This window comes from Aphis gossypii, unplaced genomic scaffold (genome assembly GCF_020184175.1).
Source record: "Aphis gossypii isolate Hap1 unplaced genomic scaffold, ASM2018417v2 Contig00069, whole genome shotgun sequence".
In the NCBI taxonomy this organism is placed as follows: Eukaryota; Metazoa; Arthropoda; class Insecta; order Hemiptera; family Aphididae; genus Aphis; species Aphis gossypii.
Window position 1 is genome coordinate 153,572 of NW_026083001.1, and position 23,446 is coordinate 177,017.

The 23,446-nt window shown below is 29.5% G+C and overlaps 2 protein-coding genes across 2 annotated transcripts; one reads left to right on the forward strand and one right to left on the reverse strand.

Moving 5' to 3' along the window:
• Positions 1 to 2,464: 2,464 nt before the first annotated feature.
• Positions 2,465 to 3,358, forward strand: LOC126553113 (uncharacterized). The gene has a single exon (XM_050208296.1). It carries the CDS (start codon positions 2,486 to 2,488, stop codon positions 3,356 to 3,358), a length of 873 nt encoding a protein of 290 aa, XP_050064253.1. The 5' UTR covers positions 2,465 to 2,485.
• Positions 3,359 to 7,696: 4,338 nt separating this feature from the next.
• On the reverse strand, positions 7,697 to 11,798 carry LOC126553111 (uncharacterized). The gene is made up of 5 exons (XM_050208294.1): positions 11,432 to 11,798; positions 10,644 to 10,790; positions 10,141 to 10,275; positions 10,014 to 10,063; positions 7,697 to 8,176 (listed from the first exon to the last, which is right to left on the reverse strand). The coding sequence occupies exons 1-5, from the start codon at positions 11,544 to 11,546 to the stop codon at positions 7,982 to 7,984; spliced, it is 642 nt and encodes a 213-aa protein (XP_050064251.1). The 5' UTR covers positions 11,547 to 11,798; the 3' UTR covers positions 7,697 to 7,981.
• Positions 11,799 to 23,446: the final 11,648 nt, after the last annotated feature.

A 23,446-nucleotide genomic window follows, 5' to 3' on the forward strand; every position in this document is an offset into this window, starting at 1 on the left:
TGTTGAATCATTTGTTGGTTTCTTTAATTTGTAACTGTCTTTTACTATCTTTACTTTTGAAAGACTCGCAGGATATCTATACTATACAAATATACATTAAAGTAGTACAATATTATCAATTTAGGTGAAAAATTAAGAAACACAATACTGATGAATGATGATTAAGTATAGATAAACTTTGGTACTAGCATAACACAATTGGTATTTCAAAAATATCAACATAGGTAGGTACATAACCAAACAACATGCATACATAGCCACATATATAGGTATCCATACAAGTATACAACACACATTATTTTCTTTAGAAAACATATATTATTTATTTACCAATTCAATTCAATCCAAAAATTATAATGTTCAAGTAAACTAGCCTATTATAAAATTTAGAAAAAAAATTACAGGAATGTATTATTTTTGTTTATTTATTTTAATTTTTTTAACATTTTAGATAGCTAATTGAGATTTTGATAGGGGTTTCCTTTAAATGGTGTATGGTACCTAATGACTAATGAAGGTAGTTATGTATGATTTTATTAAAAACTAAAAATCTGAGTTAGAACAAAATATATAGATAACTATGCATAACAGCATTTTTAGAATAATATAATTTACAAAAATAGTATATTTTTATAATTTTTTTGTAATATCAGATAGTGTTACACTATTTAACCAATGTTCTTAGGTATTTCAAAAATCATTACTAATTAAATAAAATCGAAACATACCTTAATGTGGCTAAGCAAATTTCCAGTAGATCCCTTTTGTCCTTGAATAACTTTTGTACACATTTGGCACTGGGCTGATATATTTTTATCATCATCTTTGATGACACTGAACAGTTGGCCATCAAGAATACCATAGCAATTGGTACTTTTTACACTAATTTCATTTGATGTTTCGAGTTCATCAATATCGTCAGATTGCGTTTAAAGCTTTTGCTTTTTATTTGTAGAGGAGTCAGATTTGGAAATTACAAATTTGTCCATATTGTGTAAGACGGACAAGTAGACAACAATTTACAGTCGGTTATTCAAGTTATGAGCTGCTAGTGTTATAATGTAATGCGTATCAGTGACTACGTGTTCATGCGTTCGATTAAACTATTATGCGAAGACTGATGAAGTACTGAATAGTGAATTGTTTGGTCATTGGTATACTGGAATAAATTCCATGTATACCTAATTATAGAACTTATGATAAAGATTATACTATTAACCGTTAATATATATATATATAATATATATATATATATATATATATATATATATATATTATTTAACTATTTTTATACAGTTTACACTTATCATGTAGATGTTATTGCTATGCTCAGACTAACAGTATATTACATTATTACATGGGATTTCGGTAATATACTCGACGACGACGATGTTCGCACGATTATAAAAATAATTTTCAGATAATGCCAACTTGGATTATTATTGGTGGCGATAATGTACAGCCGTCGTCCTCACTCGTTTCATATAGGGAATCCCGTCGCTATTCGTCGTCACCGTGACATCGTCCCGTTTTTATTTTTAAATAATATACGGTGACCCGTTATCGCATGCTGCTCATTTAAAATAAGAATTTGATAAATCCATTAATTTAAATGAAAAATATATAGGTATAGGGATATTTATAATTTAAAAATTATTCTACCAATACAAATAGATGGTTAAATTTTTATCCATATGTATAAATATAAATTTTGTAAAATACCTAATTACTGGAATTAGTAATTAACATTAACTTTAAAATCAATGTTTAAAAGTTAAATGTTATCTAGATAAATTTATCTAGATGTATTAATAATTTATCTTAAAATACTGCTCAGATAACAAACTTCCCATTTATGTGGATAAGATAAAAGATAAAAATATAACTATCTAGATAAAACACAACACTGCTGACAAGCATAAAAAATAAAGCCTCTGTTGCTGGAGTATCCGTTCCTTCCAATTGTAATTTATATTCTAACACAACAGAAGAAGTAAATCATTGGGCAAATATTCAAGTGGGCTTACATCTTTATGATAAAATTCATCCATTTTTGAACGAAATGACTGATCTGTTCTTAAAGGTGCGTTCATATCATATTTTTGATAACATTCTCTGTGTACATATCGTCTTCGTTACAAGTCAAATTTAATTTAATTTGTATGCGTTTCGCTTTCGCTTGTTAACTTAACAATTCTATGCCAACTCATAGTGCTTTAGAAGTCGATGCAGCCCACCTACTTCAGTTTTTGTGCTTCTTTTCAAGTTTTCTTGGGGCAGCTTGTTCGTGAGTACTGAATTTTGTTTTGTTGTTATCACTTTGTACTCGATTCTCACAACCACAAACAGCTGTTTTACGGAGACTTTAACGGTAGTTGCCATTGTTTCCGAATCACTACACACCGTACCTCCATCTGCTTTTACCCAGTAACTTTAACGCTGGTACATCCTCTACTACCTTAAATACAATCCATCCATACTCGTCATGAATTCAGGAAAAAATTCAATTAATAGCTCTTCTTCTGACCGTGTTCTTCGTACGCGCACTACTACTACCCAACCTACCTCCTCAAAAGTTCTCTCACCGGTTACAAGTACTTCAACCATTGATGACGTGATGTCGACTCTACTTTCTTTTCGGAACGACTTGACAGCTTCCAATGAGAAGCTATCTACCGCCCAAACATCACAATTCAAAGACTTAAAAAGCGATCTTAAGAAACTTTCATGTCTAATTGCGGACCTTAAAGCCGAAAATACTGCGCTACGAAATGATGTTGACTCACTTATGGACAAAGTTGCGAAACTTGAGTCAGGTTCAACCACTAACATTGCTTCTAATACCGTTTCACAAGTTCTACAGGAGACTTTTGAGCGTGAGAGATGTTCTTATAATGTACTTGCCTATGGTGTCACAGAGTCACTTTCTTCAAATATTGCTGAACGTATTAAAGACGACAAGGAAAGTTTTCAAAAACTACTCGAAGAAAATTCAATTGGGCCCTCTCATGGCTCCAAATATTTTCGGCTCGGTAAAGCTCGTTCTGATTATGTCCGCCCTCTCAAAGTTATTTATACTTCAAAAGAAGATGCAACTAAACTAATTATGTCCTTTGCCGAGTTAAAAAACCAAGGTGTATCAATTACGCAGGGATTCCGAGTTGTCAAGGACAAGACCAAACTCCAACGGGAACTACTAAGATCATGTCACTTGGAAATTGACCATAGGACTAGCAATGGCGAATCTGGGCTTTCCAAGTATGTTAACGGTTCTCCGAAAGTGATCTCTGATGGGTCAAAAAACGGTGTTCACCCTCGGCGACTAACCGATCCAAAGTCCAACGCCCAAATCAACTAGTAGCTTCCACTTTATTATCCGGCTTCTACCAAAACTGTAGGGGTCTTAATACTAAGTTAACCAATTTTAAATGTAATGCATCATCTGTAAATTATATATTTATTGTACTAACAGAAACTTGGCTACACAGCAATATCTCTAATTCCGAACTTGGTCTTATTAATTATAATATTTTTAGATATGACCGATGTAATTCTAATAGCAAATGTAGTCGTGGTGGTGGTGTTCTCATTGGCATTCGTAAAGATTACCCTGCGTGTAATGTTAAAGTTCCTCAATTAAATGTTGAACATGTTTTTGTCCGTTTTACTATTGGTTCGTGTAGTTTCATAGTTGGTGGTGTCTATATTCCGCCTCTCCCTCCTCCTTTAATTTATGAATCTCACGTCTCTTCCATTGAATGTTTGATTAATACTTATCCTAATGACAAATTTATTATTTGTGGTGATTATAATATTCCTGAAACAAAGTGGGACAATGATGATTATGGTATTGTATACTCATATTCTTCACCTGCCCGTGCCCCATGTATTCCCGAATCTTTTTCAACTAACGGATTCTTTCAAAAAAATAATATTTATAACTCAACCAATTCGATTCTAGACCTAGTTTTTTGCAATGATAAAGATTTAATCGTTGAAAAGTCGCTTGACCCGCTAGTTCCTATAGATAAATATCACCCAGCTTTAAATATTTTACTTCCATTTAGTCTCCCGGTACCAAGCTGTAAACAGAGCCGCAGGTTCTACAATTTCCGCAAAGGCGATTATGGGAACATCCGTTCCTTTGTGTCTACATTTAACTGGTCTTCAATACTTTCTCAATACGACCTTGACTCAGCAGTAAATGTTTTATACGACGCATTGCATAAATCAATCCTTGATCACGTTCCCCAAGTCTCTTTTAATGAATCAACATACCCACCCTGGTTTACCAAAAATCTTAAAAGTATATTATTTTTGAAAAAAAAGGCTCATATTAACTATAAGTCTTCTTTAAGCATTAATGATTATAGAGAATTCTCTCTCCTCAGGGCTAAACTTAAATATGAAACAAAAATATGTTACCGAAACTTTATACTCCGTACTGAAACAGCCCTTAGGACTAAGCCTAATGATTTCTGGAAATTTGTTAGGAACAACCGTGCTAAGATTTGTATTCCCAAGGAAGTGTCATACAACGAATTCACTTCTAGTAATGAACAAGAGACCGCCAATCTCTTTTCTGACTACTTTTCCTCAGTTTACTCTACTAAACGAGTAGATTTTGATGCCAAAAAAATAGATATTTCTACATATGATCTACCCAATAATGCTACGTTTAGCGTAGAAGATGTATCGCATGGCCTATCTTCGTTGGAAAATGTGTGGTCAATTGGCCCAGATGGCCTCTCAGGTCACTTTTTATATGAATTAAGAACTATTATTGCTTATCCGCTATGGCTTCTGTTTAGAAGGTCGCTTGATGAAGGCGTTTTTCCTTCCATGTTCAAATTCAGTTCTGTAACCCCTATTCCTAAATCTGGTAGCCCCTCCGTTGTTTCCAATTATCGACCTATTTCCATCCAATCGCATATTTCAAAAATGTTTGAACACATAGTCTTAAACGCCATTCAACAAACCGTTAATTCTATCCTAGCCGAGGAACAGCATGGCTTTCGCCCAAGACGGTCTACTAACACATGCAATCTTGTTTTCAATAACTATGTCTTCGACTCTTTTCAACAACGAACTCAAGTAGATGTAATCTACATTGATTTTCAAAAAGCTTTCGATTCGGTCAACCATAATGTACTTATTCATATTCTCAAAGAATCAGGTTTTGGCGAACCTCTTCTGTCTTGGCTAAGATCCTTTGTTAGTAACAGGTATCAATGGGTTAAAGTCTTTGATGTTAAGTCTAATCTGTTCTTGGCTTCATCGGGTGTCCCTCAAGGGAGTCATCTGTCGCCAATATTGTTTTCATTATTTATAAACAACCTCCATCGTGTGCTACATCACTGTCAATTTCTGTGTTTTGCTGATGACATCAAATTATATCTGCGTGTAACCACGCCAGATGATTGTACAAAACTTCAATCCGACCTAGATCGATTCTCAAATTGGATCAACACTTTAGGTTTAGCACTTAATCTCGATAAATGCAAAATTATGACCTTCACTAGATCACGTTCTCCTATAATGTCCCCATACTTCATCAATAATATAGCTATTACTCGTACTATGGACTATGTCATGGATCTTGGTTTCAAGTTAAGCTGCAATCTTGACCCAACTGCTCACATCGAGTACGTGTGTTGTAAAGCTTTAAAAACCCTTGGTCTAGTCATCCGATTAATAAAGGATTTTCGGCTTGAATCGTCATTAAAAACACTTTTCTGTGCGCTTGTGCGCCCCATTTTAGAATACGGGACCGTAATATGGGACCCTCATACTGCAGACAATGCAAGGCAAATTGAGCGTGTTCAGCGCCGGTTCCTACGCTATGCTAGTCATATCCTTAAGATACCTTGTGCACCTCATAACTATACACCGGTTGCTATTCATCTAGGTTTGGCATCCTTAGCCGAACGTCGCCGTGTCGCAGGTCTTAAATTCCTAGCGGGTCTTTTAAATAATAATATAGATTCTCCAGTCCTTCTCTCGCAAATCTCCATTAAAGTTCCATCCCGTCCATCCCGCTCAAAGGCCCTCTTCTATGTCCCGCACGCCACCACTAACTATATGGCTAATGAGCCTTTAAGACGCCTAATGTCGTCTGCCAATGCAGAACCTTCCTTCGACGAATTGCTAAATTTTTAATATACAAATTTAAATTAAAGTTTTTTGTTTTAATGTTTAAGTTTTTATTGTCATCAGATAATTGTATCTCATATTAATGTAAGCTGTATATATTTAATTTAGTTTTGTCTTATTGTAAAATTTCATCATCATATAAAATATACACTGTAATGTCAAAAAGGGCTAAGCCCGTATAACAAATAAAAATAAAATAAAATATCTAAATAAGCCATTCGATTATGAATAAAATCTCCTTCAACTGTACATGAGTTACACCCATGATATGCGTTATGTCCTTTAACGTTTAAAATAAAAGCTTTTGCTGGAGCGTCACATACAACCTGAACTAGCTTAAATTTAAAATGTCTATTATTAATAGTTATACCAGTAGTTAAAATTTGTTTCATCTCATCTATAAACGGATTTAAGTAATCATTACTTGAAGTTGGCTTTTTATATTTTCCATGGTACAGTCCTACTGGAATTACAATTTGTGACACATGTTTTACATTAACAAAAGATATAAGAATGGGCCAAAGACTTGATTTAGAACTGGACGTTAGAGGCAAACCATCGACATTCATTCCAAGTTGTATTTCGTCATTTTTAAAATGTTCTAGGTATGCAGTCATGCATTTAGACAACATAAATTCAATACCAAGATGTATATAAGATCCTGGATGAATACTTATAATAGTATGATCATTTGCTTTAGGAGTTTTAATTAATGTTCTAGTGTCTTTAGGGAGATCAAGGCCTTCTGATCTTAAAATTAATAAGAGAGCATTTACACAGTTGTGTGAAACATGAAAATCAACTATCCATTTACATAATTTTTTATCTAGAGTAGATTTTTCCATTTTTTCATTATCAAAAACATCTTTAGTACTAACTGCAGTTATACTAGGATTATTGACAAACTGTTGATCTAATGGTTGTAATATATCACTTGTTGAAGATAAATTTAAAGGAATATTTAGTTGATTGGATGGTATTGGATCAGTCTGTACTTGAAGTTCCATGGTCTGATGTTTTTGTTATACTTGGTAGTTGGTTTTCAGTTATTTCACTTTGTACATATCTTAATAAGTATCTTCTTGATAATAAGTTTACATTTTTTTTTTCTTATCGAAATAAAAATAAAAATATGAATGAGGAATATGGAATATTAATATGCAATCTGATATAAATGAATAGGTAATTTATTTGATAATGAATTAATGTGTTTATACTTTTTACACCAAGTTTAAGATTGTTTTGTATTAAAAATAATAAAATATAGGTAATAAAATGGACGATTTCATATTAAAAAAATTTGAACTATATAACATAAATATAAAATAGAATAAAATAAATGGATGATATCATATTCAGATAGCAACTTGAATAATATAATATTAATAAAAAACAAAATAAAATGATTATAATAAAATAAAGCACATATAAAAATTATTATAATATTAAACCAAATCATTGTTTTTCACGTGATAGACGTAGGCTAGCGTGCCTAAACCAATTTTTTGTATGGGTTCCTTTAAATAACTTCATACAAACCTGAAATTTGTCACTAGATAATATTACAATGCCCAGTGTACACAGACATACAAGATATAATAATACATGTACAAAACTATAATTACCTTTTATAATTTTAATAATTTCTAAAGTTTCTAATTTGTTGTTATTCCTGAAACCAGTCCAAGAATATTTGGTAGCTAATGAATTAGTGAAAAATCTGGAAAAAACTCTTTTGATAAAATTTTGAACATTTAATCCTCCTATTTGAGTCACGCAAGTAACCTATAACGTACATTGTAATTCAAGTTAAAATTAATATTATAAATTATATTAATAAAAAATATATATAAGTACTTGCCACTTTTTTTTCAAAATCACTATCTGCTTTTATTTTGTTTTCAATTTCATCCAAACCTTCTACAGTTTTTATGGGTATTAAATTAAAAAAAGCGGGCAAGTGGGTACCGTTCTGCTGTACATTAGGAGGTGGAGTTGACCTCGGACTAGGGTAGGTTAAATTTGAATGCAATGATAGGTATCATTGTATACGAAAAACGATTCTGAACGAAGATGATTTGTCAGCCTAGGATATAATTTTCAGTGGTTGGTGAAAAAGGTGATTTATGTTTTAATGGCCCGAATACACCAAAATTTAAGTTCTTTTATAATTATTGTAAGCTAAACTTATGAAAAATCTTGTATTAAATTTTCAACTCTTAGCTACCTATACAAACATTTTATGAATTATACCTACAAAATAATTTGTAAATATTCATAATGTTGACGAATTTTCGTTAAAATTTTAACTTCAAATGCAAATAAAAAAAAATTGTGCCTATGTATTCTTATAATTTTTTAATCACTATAAGAATAACATATGAGGAACTTTGTATAAAATTTTCAAGTATTTTGATAGGGCCAAAAATATTTTATCGACACTTCAAAAATATTTTTTTTAGAAAAATTGAAAATTTTAGTTGTCTATAAATAGCTCAAAAAAATTCAAAATATTTTAAAAATTAAATCACGTAAAGAAAACGCGAATCTTAATAACTGGTAAAATTTTCAAGTATCTACGACTTATACTTTTTGAATAATAACAAATATTTAAAGTCGTTTGGGATATTACGCTATTTCGTAAAAATTTAAAATTCGCATATAAAATTTTTCCTATAATGATGTTATGAATTTTCTCTATAGCTACTTGAAGAAAAACTTATGGAAAACTTAGTGTTATAATTTTAATCCTTAGTTATGAACACAAAAAATTTTATGATTTTTCAACTTCAAAATTACTTGCAAATTTTCGCGTTTTCGACAGATTTCGTAAAAATTTGAACTTATAAAACTTATAAAAAAAATTGTAACTAACGATTTTTATTTTTTTTTAGCTACAATAAAAACAACTCATAAGGAACCTTGTATTAAATTTTCAAAACTTTTTGGCCATCCAAAAATTTTTTATCGACACTTTAAAAAAAATTTCTCAAAAATCGAAATGTTCAGTGGTCTATAAATAACTCAAAAAAGTCAAAATTTTTTGAAAATTTAACTATATACAGATACCACTAACATAAACATTTGGTGAAAATTTCAAGTATTTTCAGTGATTAGTTTTTGAATTACAACCATAAAAAAAAAATCGATTTGGTCGAAAACTGGTTTTGCGTAAAAATTGCCGTTTTTCCGTCATTTTTTTTTTGTTTTTCTCGATTTTTTTGAAAATTGTTGGAAAACTTTAACTTTTTACCTTTATAATGCACCAAGGATATTCACTTTTACATCGGAAACTACCCCCATAGTTTGAAATTGGAGCATTATTTCGACTAGTTATGCTGTACACAGACACAAAAAAAAAAAAAAAAAAAAAAAAAACACACATCATTGTAAAATCAATACATTCATCACTTCGTTCAGAATCTAAAAAAAAACATACATCATTGTAAAATCAATGCATTCATCACTTCGTTCAGAATCTAAAATTAACAGGAAATTTAAAATTTAAAATTAAATTAAAATAATTATAGGTACTACGAATAAATTTTTAAAGATGAATTGTAGTGATAATATATGAATAAATAAATAATATAATAAATATATAAATGGATTTGGTAGTTAAATAAAAAAAATAAAGAATTCTAACATAAAAATATTATCATATTGTTATTAAATGTTAAATGTTAGAAAAACATAAACAATCAATAATATTATAGTAGATGAATTATAAATTAAAATTAATTGTGTACTTAAATATGTGTTTCAAACAATAATTAATAGTAGATTTAAAAATGTTACATACATGACAAACCACCATTATTATCTGATTCCTGAGGTTGCATATTAATGTCATGTATTACATCTACATGACATTGTTCTTCTTGCAGTTCATAACAACCACTTATAGCATCTAAAAATTAAAATTAATTTATTATAACATAAATTAAATACTAATAAATACTATTAATTTCAAATTTCAATACATACTAGATATAGTTTGATAGAATTTTTCTGTATTCGTTTTAGTGGACTCTACATTTAAGTTTTCATAGGAATTTTTTTTTTTTATTGCTGTTTTTATATTTATTGGGCTAACTGGAGTACTGGAAGTACTGCTGTTTGCTAAAACAAAAAAATATAAATGAGCATTTAACAATAATACAAGTAGGTATCTCATTGGTAGGTGTATTTAACTATTTAAATATTTTAAGCAGGGCAATATTTCAATATGATTGTTGTTTATTATATGTAGCCAATCAGTAATTTATTTAATTATTCAATATTCTAATGTCTTTAAATCATTATTATTTATGCCTGCTGTTTGTCAATGCAATTATAATTAAAGTTTAAAAAAAAAATTATAGAAGATATCAGGTACTGGAGCTTATTTTATTAATATCTATGGTAATAACTAATAGTAATTATTATGTTAGTTAGTTCATATTTATCATTAATATATATATATATATTAAGATTAAATAATAACTTACAGCTGTCATTCCCGTCTTGAGCAATGTTACATAATGTTTTTTGCTTTTTATAACTATTGTTACGATAATCTCCATCATATTCAGTTTCTGATGCTGAAGCTGATAAAAAAATTTCTTTTTCTTTTATAGCAGCATCATCATAAGTGTCTAAATAAATATAAAATACCTAACATTGAGTATTGATTACATAGAACATTTGAAATATATAAAAGTGTATTTTATTGTGATCTTGAATATGTTAAAAAATAACTATAAGTACCTACATTACAATTAACTTTACTATTCTTAGCATTTGGAAAATATATAATAATACTGTGTATCTTTTCAGATATCTAAAAATGAATGGGTACCATAGGTGCAAATAGGGAGTTACATTGGCGGGAGCTTAAGCCCTTCAATATATTCTACAAAAATTCCCCACACCCCCTCCACATCAAATAAAAATATTAATTTTTTTTTTTATATATTAGCTTCTATAGTATAAAATTATTACTCAATGCACATATTATATTTATCATTAACTAGATAATACAGTATTAAATTTATTCTCCTGTTGAATTAATTAAATGTTATTCAAATTTATATATTTATGTTTATTTAAATTATTTAAATTTTAAATTAATAGCCCCCTCAAGCCCAACACTATTTGTGCCTATGATGGGTACAGAAAAAATTGGTTGGATTTAAATGTTAATATTTTTAAATTTCTGGATTACTTCTAATTTTTTTAAGTTAAATGATTTAAATAAATGATTTTGAATTGATCTAGGTAAATTAAATTTGCTTACTGTAAAACTGTGAAACGATTTTGACAGGATATTTTGGCCAATCATTTTCTGTGTCAGCATATTCAGAAATCATGCTTCTAACATTACCAATTTTTGGCCATCTTGATATCCACATTGTACCACATTGAATAAGCCAGTTATGTGGTATAACTGAATATTTATTCTCACCGTTCAAATAACCAACAACCCACTAAATAACAATTATAGTAGATATGTGTACTATTATAAACTTATCTTCTTGAATAAATACAAAACTAGAACTTCTTTTATAGTTTTAATTTAAAATTAAATAAAATTATAGTTAATATATTTTTGTTACATATTATGTCACCTAACAAATTTTCTATTTTCTATCCAAACTAAAATTTAAATCTCCCATACATGAGTATTAAAATGATACCTAATTTAATATTTAATATATATTAACATATATATTAACTTTCTATAAGATGCCTACTAAAAAACTCATATTTAAAAAATTATATTTTATTATTTTTTTTTAATTTCAGCAGTAGGCACCTAATAGAAACTTATACACAAGTAACAATGTCTAACACTTAACATAGTTAATTACAATATATTAGAGAAGTTAAATTATTGATAACTATACAATACTAAATAGTATAAAATATAAATGTTAATATAAGGTATAGGTAATATATAGATTATAGGTATTTAAATTATTTTTAGTTGGACAAAATTGTATAAACACATTAATATCTTCAGGACATATTATTATAAATACCTACTTAATTAGCTGGTAAAAAATGATCATTACATTGGTAGTAGATCACCAGCTGAACATTAAATAAAATTACTTGTTTTAATCATAAAATAATTACCTGTTTTTAAGACATATTTAACAATATACAGCAAGGTGTTTGATGTTGGTCACGATTAGCACTTTAGCAGTACAAATAATAAAATTTAACAAATTTTAATAAATGAGTAATGACGGTAACACATGTAAAACGGCGTGGACGATTAAATAATATTTTATACGCGGGAAAAACTATAGAACAATAAACTAAACAATAATTGTATACACAGTACACATGTCATGAAGATGGTATTATAATATATATTTACGATATTATACATATTATTTTATATTATTAATATATTTTGCAGTAGGCACATTGTGATGACTATGAGACATCGCTATCTATTTATAGATTAAAAATACCATTGTTTTACCCATGACTAAATAAACAGGCATGTCAGCTCTGATAACACTGCGCATGAAATGTTCCCCAGACTTGGAACAAACACTAAAATGCATGGAAGAATTAAATCCGGTGTATTTCGAATTGTATAAAATTTAACAATTTTTATAACTATACATATTTTACCATTCTAAATCTATGTAAATACCTACTGGTATAAATCTGGTATATTTATAACTTTAATGATATTATTTTTTATACTTTGTTTTGTCTTTAATATTATTCTGTACATTTTATGTTGTCTTTTGTACGATAGAAAATAAAAATTTGAATTTTTATACGTAGTTTGTCTTATTTTTTAACCCTAACATTTTAATAAAAATGCCTAACTGTATGGTACCGAGTTGTCCAAATAACTCATGTAGGAGACGTACTAAGGACATTAGTTACTACAGGTTACCCAAATCTCCTAAAATCAGGAAAAAATGGTTAGATGCTTGTGGCAAGGAAAGTGGTCTAATAAAAGATGGTAGGCATAATATTTAATTATTTATTTTCAACATAATACACAACAACGATACAGAAGTACGGCAATAATTCAATAATATACATTTTGAAGCAATACAACTTGTCGTATACGCCAATTACTCGGACGTATATCAAAATAAAGTTAAACACAAAATAACGCAAAAGAAGAACTTTATTCACATATGACGTCTAGTGATAATCGAGTCACACGATTACCACTACTGACCCCCTTTGCTGTCTTAGCCATCTCACTTATATATTACACTTACAATCGAATTACTATCGATTGTTCTACATTTTTCTATTACTACGTTAAATTTACAGTTTATAGACACTATGATTATTATGTAATTGTTATTTTAACCCGATTAGTAAATTATTAAACAAATTTATTTACATTTCTTATTATTATATCTTGCTTACTATGCTAACTGTAATATAAAGTTTACTGACACTGAATTGCACAATTTTATTTTAACCTATTTGTGTGAATAATTAAGTATTGCTTAACTTATTGAATTTTACTGTTTTACTTATTATCTATAGTTTTTCTTAACTTATTTCTTACGTACTAACATCTCTTATAAAATATTCATACATATAATACAACAGTCCCCGAAATTACAAAAAATATGACCTCATATTTTACACCTGTGCCACGTATATGGAAAAGTTTAAATTGAATAGCCGTATTTATGTCTGTTGGTCACGCTGTTTAATTATTGATGACTACTGACTACTGACTATGGAATTATGTAGTTGTGTTGTCTGAAATATGTTGACGTAGAAAATGCTTATTCTTTGTTTATTGTTTTTGTATTTGCTGATGTGTTTTTGATGGTTTAGTAGCTGTTTTGACTTCTTTCAAGTCACTCCACAACACCGTCACAGTGTGTCTTTGATTTTTATTGTTTTTATTGAACCCACCTCTTCCATCATGCCAGTAATCGACGAAACTATAACAAGCATTGATTATGTGTTTTTTGGTATGTTGTATTTTATTGTTTTTCTTCTTTTTTTTCTTTTTTTTTTTTTTATTCTGTATATTTTATTTGCTGGCCTTATTCCTATGAGGATTACCGTAGATTGGCCGATCGGTGTTGAGCCACCGCCGTATCACGTGGTCGTGGCTGGCCTGGAGGCGGAAGAGGAAGAGGAGTAAACCAGAGAAAAAAAAATTTTTTTTTTACTTGTTTTTCTTTTAATTAAAATTTTCCTTTTTCTTTTAAAATGACTTGTTTAGTAATTTAGTAACATATTCTTTGGTAAACTATGGGTCTGGGGTCTTCTGTTGTTTTGAGTATGAATCCCGATCGGTTCCATACATGTGTAAATAAATCTTTCTATAGATCTAAATTCAATAATAAAATTTCCACATTAGGTACGTCAGTTCGATTTGCCGTCTTTTATTCCGGCGATCATGTCGGTGCTGATTGTTGGCGAAAATATCATACAAGTGTAAATTATGGGTTTTTTTTTTCTTTTTTTTTTTTAAATATTGTTAAAAGGAATAATTACAAGTTTTACTTACATTATATTATTATATTATACAAGTGTTAAAAATATTGTGTCGAAAAGGGGGAATTACAAGTTTTACTTATATTATGGTTTTAAGGTTTAAACAGAGCTTGATACTTTTACACCTCTATCAGTATCATTGGTATTACAATTTTAGCTTAACTTATTACAGAACTATGGTACAAGGTACGTTGTTGGATTTGTATAAACAAAAAAAAATATATATATATATACTGTGTCGTTTTTTTTTTTTTATTTAGGTCGAGAATTATGGACTTGCGTATCTGTGCTGTTCGTCTTTGTTTCGCAGATCACTTTTCGTTTACTTACTTATGGATATCCTGTGGAACGTCTTCACGTGCAGCGAAAATTAATTAATTAAGTTATTTTTAGTTTATTTTAAGTGTTAGATTTATTGTTTTGGAGGTATAGGTGGGGGTAATGTATGTGCTGTCATAAGCAATTGTACTGTTATGACCACTGGGTATATCTTATAGCAAATAAAAATTATGCTTATAGTTAGAATGGTTAGCCAAGTTATATAAATAATGTCTCCTAAAAAGTCATCTATTAATCTGTTCGGTATCCCGTCTAATGTAATGTCTTTGAAATAATTGGTCATAATTTTTAATTTGTTAATGTGGAAATTTGGAATATCTTTTGTCCAGTCTGTGTTTAATATTTCTGTTAGGTTAGTAAAATAAATGTTTTCTTTTTGTTCTTCGTGTATTATTTTTAGTGATTTGATGTTTGTCCATGATATGGGTAGCACTCTTTGTATAGTTAATTTATTATTGTTGCTTAGTTCACAAGGGTACATTTTGGGAATAAGTATCTGTTCATTTCTAAATAATTCGTGATTGCATGGCAATTTTATTTTAATGAGTCCGGGGTGTTCATAGTTTATGTAAATTTGTTGTGACGTTGTGGTGTTCCCTACTTCTTTCCTAATAAATAATGTTGGTTGTGGGTTGGTTATTGCGTATGTGTTAACCCCGATTTGTTTAATAATTGTTTCTTCATTGTTTATTTGCGTTACGCATTGAAAGTAACAATATTGGTTTCTTTCTTCTAGAGGCAAATTTTTGAAAATTGATTCTACGCATCTCGGTGTTAATGTTAAGTCTGAGGGGAACCTGGGTGTGTAACATATGTCTGTTAAGAGAGGGTCACAATGTTGAAGTCCTATCCCAGATATTATCCTATGTTCGTTATTGATTGTATTTACTGCCATGTATGTTTTCTCAGAGTGTATTATGCATGTTGCATTTTTATATTTGAAATGGGCTGGCACATATTGAAATAATTTCCAGTCTGACTTATATTCACGAATTGGAATTTTTAATTTTATTAAAACTTGTGTTTTTGAGAACTGACATTCAGTTATTGGTATATTGTAATATAATGAGAGGTTATCTATTTTTATTGCTAGTTCAAATCCATCTTTCCTTAATATTTCCGAAAGTTTCTGTAAATCGGCTTGTAGGGTGTCTATAGTGATTAGTCCTGGTGGTATTTTCCCAATTTTACAATGTATTTGTGTACTTGTGTCTCTTTCATAATTTATAATTTTCATAACTATTGTTAGTGTATTAAAGATTATGTCCTGCATCCCTTTTATCTCTTTATCAATTTTAGTATTTTCCATTAATTCATTTTTTTTTCTTCGGTAAGGTATATTTTAAAGATATTTTTTAAATTTTCTAGTTTGTTACTAGTTGCAGTTGTGTAGTTATTTAATTGTGATGTGATCTGGTTTAGATCTTTGTGATCTGATACAAATACGTCCCTTAGTTTGTCAGCTTGTTGTTTTAGTTTGTCTTCGTTTGCATAAAAATTTTTTACTTGTTTTTCGGTTGCTATATCACAGCAAAAATTGTAAAAATCTCCTATGAATTGTATGCCTCTTTTCTTGTTTTTTTTTTTTTTACTATCTCCTACTATTTCTGCTAATTTCTCCAGATTCTTGTTTTCATTAATATTTATGTTAAGGGTTTTTAATAAGATTAGGGATTGTTGTACAATGTAGCAGTAGCTATTTTTCTTTTTTTCACAGTAATTTTCTACTTCTAATAAGTTATCTACGTTATTTTCCTCTTCTATTATTGTTTTTTGTGTATATATAAGAGGTATACTTTTTTCATATACTATTACTTCTGGTACTTCATTGAAGAAAGCTCCTGAGGATATTGTTATGCTTATTTTTTCCTCTGCGATGGCGCTTGCTATTATTAATATCATGAACTGAAACATATTTCTAAAACAAACCATGTAATTATATCATTTGATTATTATTAGTTTTTATAGTTTTACTTTTTAATATATATTAACATGTTTTTTTTTCTGTCTGTAAAAGGTTTTATTCTTTGTACGTGTATGACGTCCGTGGTTGTTTTTCCATTTAATATTAGTTCTATCTCATAATTTACGTCAGATATCTTTTTAATTATTTTAAAAGGTCCTCTATACCTATATGCTAATTTTTTTGATTTGTTTGCTTCCTGAAATTGGAATTTTATTAATACTTTTTGACCGGGTAGGTAGCTAACAGTTTTATGCGTTTTATCGTAATTTAATTTTTGTGTTTGTTGTTCTTTTTGTATTATATTTGGTATTTCTTTCCTAATTTCTTGCAATGTTTCTAATGATTTTGCTAGATTAAAATTGTCAATGTTGGGTATAATTTTATTATCTAACGGTTGGTTGGCCTCAATGCCATGCAATAGAAAGAAATGGCTTACTTTTAGCCTTGAGCTCGGGCATGTATTGTATGCAAAAACCACTAATTTATAATACAACACCCAGTCTTTTTGATTTTTATTAACATAGTGAGTTAAACTATTGCATACTATTATTTTGTTCATTAGTTCTGTCATATTCGATTAATTTAAAAATGCTTTTCGTTATTCTTGATGAAGGATTTTTCATTGTTTTGAATATTTGTAAACTAGAATGATCACTGTATACAATGAACTCTCTTCCTAATAGGTATTCCCGAAAATAGTTAATTACAAACAACTGCTGCCATTTCTAGCTCTGTAGTGGACAAATTTTTTTCCCCCCTTTTAATTTTCTAGAGTGTAACCTATGGGGTGTTTTTTTCCTTGTTCGTCCTCTTGTTCCAGTATTCCTCCTAGTCCTTCCAATGATGCGTCAGTTGTTATATAATTGGTCTTCCTTCTTTAAAATGTGCCAATACTGGGGCTGATATTATTGCATGTTTTAGTACCTCAAAGGCGTTTTTTTTTCTTTTTTTTTTTAAATATTGTTGTTAAAGGAATAATTACAAGTTTTACTTACATTATATTATTATATTATACAAGTGTTAAAAATATTGTGTCGAAAAAGGGGAATTACAAGTTTTACTTATATTATGGTTTTAAGGTTTAAACAGAGCTTGATACTTTTACACCTCTATCAGTATCATTGGTATTACAATTTTAGCTTAACTTATTACAGAACTATGGTACAAGGTACGTTGTTGGATTTGTATAACAAAAAAAAATAATATATATAATTACTGTGGGTTTTTTTTTTTTTTATTTAGGTCGAGAATTATGGACTTGCGTATCTGTGCTGTTCGTCTTGTTTCGCAGATCACTTTTCGTTTACTTAATGGATATCCTGTGGAACGTCTTCACGTGCAGCGAAAATTAATAATTAAGTTATTTTTAGTTTATTTTAAGTGTTAGATTTATTGTTTTGGAGGTATAGGTGGGGGTAATGTATGTGCTGTCATAAGCAATTGTACTGTTATGACCACTGGGTATATCTTAAGCAAAAAAAATTATGCTTATAGTTAGAATGGTAGCCAAGTTATATAAATAAGTCTCCTAAAAAGTCATCTATTAATCTGTTCGGTATCCGCGTCTAATGTAATGTCTTTGAAATAATTGGTCATAATTTTTAATTTGTTAATGTGGAAATTTGGAATATCTTTTGTCCAGTCTGTGTTTAATATTTCTGTTAGGTTAGTAAAATAAATGTTTTCTTTTTGTTCTTCGTGTATTATTTTTAGTGATTTGATGTTTGTCCATGATATGGGTAGCACTCTTTGTATAGTTAATTTATTATTGTTGCTTAGTTCACAGGGTACATTTTGGGAAAAGTATCTGTTCAATTTCTAAATAATTCGTGATTGCATGGCAATTTTATTTTAATGAGTCCGGGGTGTTCATAGTTTATGTAAATTTGTTGTGACGTTGTGGTGTTCCCTACTTCTTTCTAATAAATAATGTTGGTGTGGGTGGTTATTGCGTATGTGTTAACCCCGATTTGTTTAATAATTGTTCTTCATTGTTTATTTGCGTTACGCATTGAAAGTAACAATATTGGTTTCTTTCTTCTAGAGGCAAATTTTGAAAATTGATTCTACGCATCTCGGTGTTAATGTTAAGTCTGAGGGGAACCTGGGTGTGAACATATGTCTGTTAAGAGAGGGTCACAATGTTGAAGTCCTATCCCAGATATTATCCTATGTTCGTTATTGATTGTATTTACTGCATGATGTTTTCTCAGAGTGTATTATGCATGTTGCATTTTTATATTTGAAATGGGCTGGCACTATTGAAATAATTTCCAGTCTGACTTATATTCACGAATTGAATTTTTAATTTTATTAAAACTTGTGTTTTTGAGAACTGACATTCAGTTGGTATATTGTAATATAAGAGAGGTTATCTATTTATTGCTAGTTCAAATCCATCTTCCTTAATATTTCCGAAAGTTTCTGTAAATCGGCTTGAGGGTGTCTATAGTGATTAGTCCTGGTGGTATTTTCCCCATTTTACAATGTATTTGTGTACTTGTGGTCTTTCATAATTATAATTTTCATAACTATTGTTAGTGTATTAAAGATTATGTCCTGCATCCCTTTTATCTCTTATCAATTTTAGTATTTTCCATTAATTCATTTTTTTTTCTTCGGTAAGGTATATTTTTTAAAGATATTTTTAAATTTTCTAGTTTGTTACTAGTTGCAGTTGTGTAGTTATTTAATTGTGATGTGATCTGGTTTAGATCTTTGTGATCTGATACAAATACGTCCCTTAGTTGTCAGCTTGTTGTTTTAGTTTGTTCTTCGTTGCATAAAAATTTTTTACTTGTTTTTCGGTTGCTATATCACAGCAAAAATTGTAAAAATCTCCTATGAATTGTATGCCTCTTTTCTTGTTTTTTTTTTTTTTACTATCTCCTACTATTTCTGCTAATTTCTCCCGATTCTTTTTTCATTAATATTTATGGTAAGGTTTTAATAAGATTAGGGATTGTTGTACAATGTAGCAGTAGCTATTTTTCTTTTTTTCACAGTAATTTTCTACTTCTAATAAGTTATCTACGTTATTTTCCTCTTCTATTATTGTTTTTGTGTATATATAAGAGGTATACTTTTTTCATATACTATTACTTCTGGTACTTCATTGAAGAAAGCTCCTGAGGATATTGTTATGCTTATTTTTTCCTCTGCGATGGCGCTTGCTATTATTAATATCATGAACTGAAACATATTTCTAAAACAAACCATGTAATTATATCATTTGATTATTATAGTTTTTATAGTTTTACTTTTTAATATATATTAACATGTTTTTTTTTCTGTCTGTAAAAGGTTTTATTCTGTACGTGTATGACGTCCGTGGGGTTTTTCCATTAATATTAGTTCTATCTCATAATTTACGTCAGATATCTTTTTAATTATTTTAAAAGGTCCTCTATACCTATATGCTAATTTTTGATTTGTTTGCTTCCTGAATTGGAATTTTATTAATACTTTTTGACCGGGTAGGTAGCTAACAGTTTTATGCGTTTTATCGTAATTTAATTTTTGTGTTTGTTGTTCTTTTTGTTTATATTTGGTATTTCTTCCTAATTTCTTGCAATGTTTCTAATGATTTTGCTAGATTAAAATTGTCAATGTTGGGTATAATTTTATTATCTAACGGTTGGTTGGCCTCAAGCCATGCAATAGAAAGAAATGGCTTACTTTTAGCCTTGAGCTCGGGCATGTATTGTATGCAAAAACCACTAATTATAATACAACACCCAGTCTTTTTGATTTTTATTAACATAGTGGAGTTAAACTATTGCATACTATTATTTTGTTCATTAGTTCTGTCATATTCGATTAATTTAAAAATGTTTTCGTTATTCTTGATGAAGGATTTTTCATTGTTTTGAAATATTGTAAACTAGAATGATCACTGTATACAATGAACTCTTCCTAATAGGTATTCCGAAAATAGTTAATTACAAAAACAACTGCTGCCATTTCTAGCTCTGTAGTGGACAAATTTTTTTCCCCCCTTTTAATTTTCTAGAGTGTAACCTATGGGGTGTTTTTTCTTGTTCGTCCTCTTGTTCCAGTATTCCTCCTAGTCCTTCCAATGATGCGTCAGTTGTTATATAAAATTGGTCCTTCCTTCTTTAAAATGTGCAATACTGGGGCTGATATTATTGCATGTTTTAGTACCTCAAAGGCGTTTTTTGTTCTTTTTCCCATTTGAACCCAATATCTTTTTTTGTTTTGTCTATTAAAGGATTTGCTATTTTTGAAAAATTTTTGATATATTTTTGATAGTATGAACATAATCCAATAAATGCCCTAACATCCTTGATTTTAGTTGGTTTGGGAAATTTTTTTACTGCTTCAATGTTTCTTTCTAATGGTTTTAATCCGTGCTTAGAAATGTTGTGCCCTAATAACTCAATTTCAGATTGAAAAAAAAACATTTATTCGTTTTAAGTTTTAGTCCTGTCTCGTCTAACCTAATGAACATTTTCTCTAAATTATATAATGCTTTTTCGAATTCGTCTGCGAAACAACAAATATCGTCCAGATAAGCTACTATTGATCTGTATAGGTATTCGCTAAAAATTTGATTAATTGTTCTTTGAAAAATTGGTGCTGAATTTGTCCAACCCTGTGGTATTCGATTAAATTGAAATAATCCAAAATCCGTTGTAAATGCTAATTTTTCTCTATCTTCTTGTCTTACTGGGATCTGAAAATAACCTTGTGCCATGTCAGCTGTTGAAAAATATTTTGCCCCTTCTAGAGCTCTGAATATATCTTGTGCTCGTGGAATAGGGTGCCTGTCATTTATTGTTTGTTCATTGAGTTTCCTAAAATCTACTAGGAACCGGTATTCCCCTTTTTGTTTTTTTGGTATGAGAAAAACGGGTGCTGCGTAGCTACTTTTGCTTGGTTTAATAATATCTGCATTAATCATTTCATTTATTATTTTTTTTAACTTTTCTCTTTGCTTTGGAGATACTCTGTATGGCGCTTGAAAAACCGGATCTTTCGAGCTTAATTTAACTTCACATTCCTCTACTCTGGCACAGTTTAGATCCAGTTGTTCCGAAGTAAATAAATGTTTTAATTTCCTTATTAGAACCTTTGCTATTTCGGCCTGTTAATTTGTTAGGTCTTTAGAAATTTTAATAATTGTACCTTGGTTATCACATACATCGTTATTTGTTTTATTAATTGTGAGTAAATTGTCTTTTTTTGAAAAATTGTATAGTTGAATTTCTGTGGTTTTTTCCCCTACTTTATTCGTTTCCAGTTTTAGGTAGTGTTTCTAACTTAAACGGTCCACCGGGTGAATGACTGACTGTTCATCAAGTGCACCTATATTTGTTTCAATTTTTATGTTTGTTAATATTTTGGGTGGCATTAAGGTGTCTTCTGTCACTATTATTTTCTGTATAATATGTTCATTTGTCATTTTATCTACTTTCTCTGTTTTATACAGTATCGTAGGTGGTCCATTGTGTTCGACCCAAATCTTGTCCATTTTTATATTATTTATATTATCTCCTGTATAAAATCTTATTTCTTTTTTTTGAAATGTATTACTAGACCGTATTTTAGACAAAAATTATTTCTAATAACAACCTGCATGTTAAGCCTTTAAGTACGTATGCCTTTATTTCATATTCAGTACCTTGAATATTTATTTTTAATAATATCGTTCCCATGTTTTTTAACTCAGAATCGTTTGCACTAGTGATAATTGTTTGCTTCTCTGGAACAATTTCTTCTTTGTTTTTTATTAAGGAATATTCTATACATGAAATGTTTGAACCTGTGTCTAGTATTGCATGTTCTATTTTATTTTCAAATTGCGCTTTTATTGATAAAACTCTATTTTTCTTAATTGTTTCTTCTTGTTTATTTGACTCAAATTTTATAGCTTTATTTTCGTACCAATTTTTTACGAAGTGTAGATATGTATATTTTCTTTATTAATTGTTTTTTTTTCTTCCCGAGTTAATTTTCCGAAATTTCATCATCCAACCCGGTAGTTTTTAGTTTTTTGTATTTGTACACTTATCTGCATAGTGACCTTTTTCGTCACATCTATAACATATAATTCTTTCAGCTTCTTTACTATAGCGATCTCCCCTGTATCGTTCTGGTGTTTTTTCTCGACTATGTTCTCTGCTGTATTGGTGTCTGTTGCTGTAATTGTACTCTCTATTATTGTCTCGATCTCTGGAATGTGATCTGTTTCTGTAACCTCTACCGTTGTTTGTATTTATGTTAGGATCTCTATCGCGTGAATTATCTCTGTGTTCATAATTTTTTTGAAAGTATCTATAACTTGGTTTCCTTTCATAATCTTGATTTGTGTTAGTCTCGTTTTGTATATTATTATAGTAGTGTCTCTCTCTAGAAAGTGATCTGTCTCTACCATATTGTCTATTTCTGCTGGATTCTCTACTTCTGTAGTTAACTCTTTCTGGTTATGGACTCTTATCTCTGTATTCACGTCGTTGTCCCTGATAGTTTGTTTCT

Bases quoted from the DNA above. Each gene is read 5' to 3' on its own strand.
- LOC126553111 (XM_050208294.1), bottom strand. From the start codon at position 11,546: ATGTGGATATCAAGATGGCCAAAAATTGGTAATGTTAGAAGCATGATT. The intron at 10,276-10,643 runs GTAAGTTATTAT...TTTTTGTTTTAG, and splicing joins TCAAGACGGGAATGACAGCT to CAAACAGCAGTACTTCCAGT. The intron at 8,177-10,013 runs GTAATACATGAC...TCATTGCATTCA, and splicing joins AAGAACAATGTCATGTAGAT to AATTTAACCTACCCTAGTCC.
- LOC126553113 (XM_050208296.1), top strand. From the start codon at position 2,486: ATGAATTCAGGAAAAAATTCAATTAATAGCTCTTCTTCTGACCGTGTT.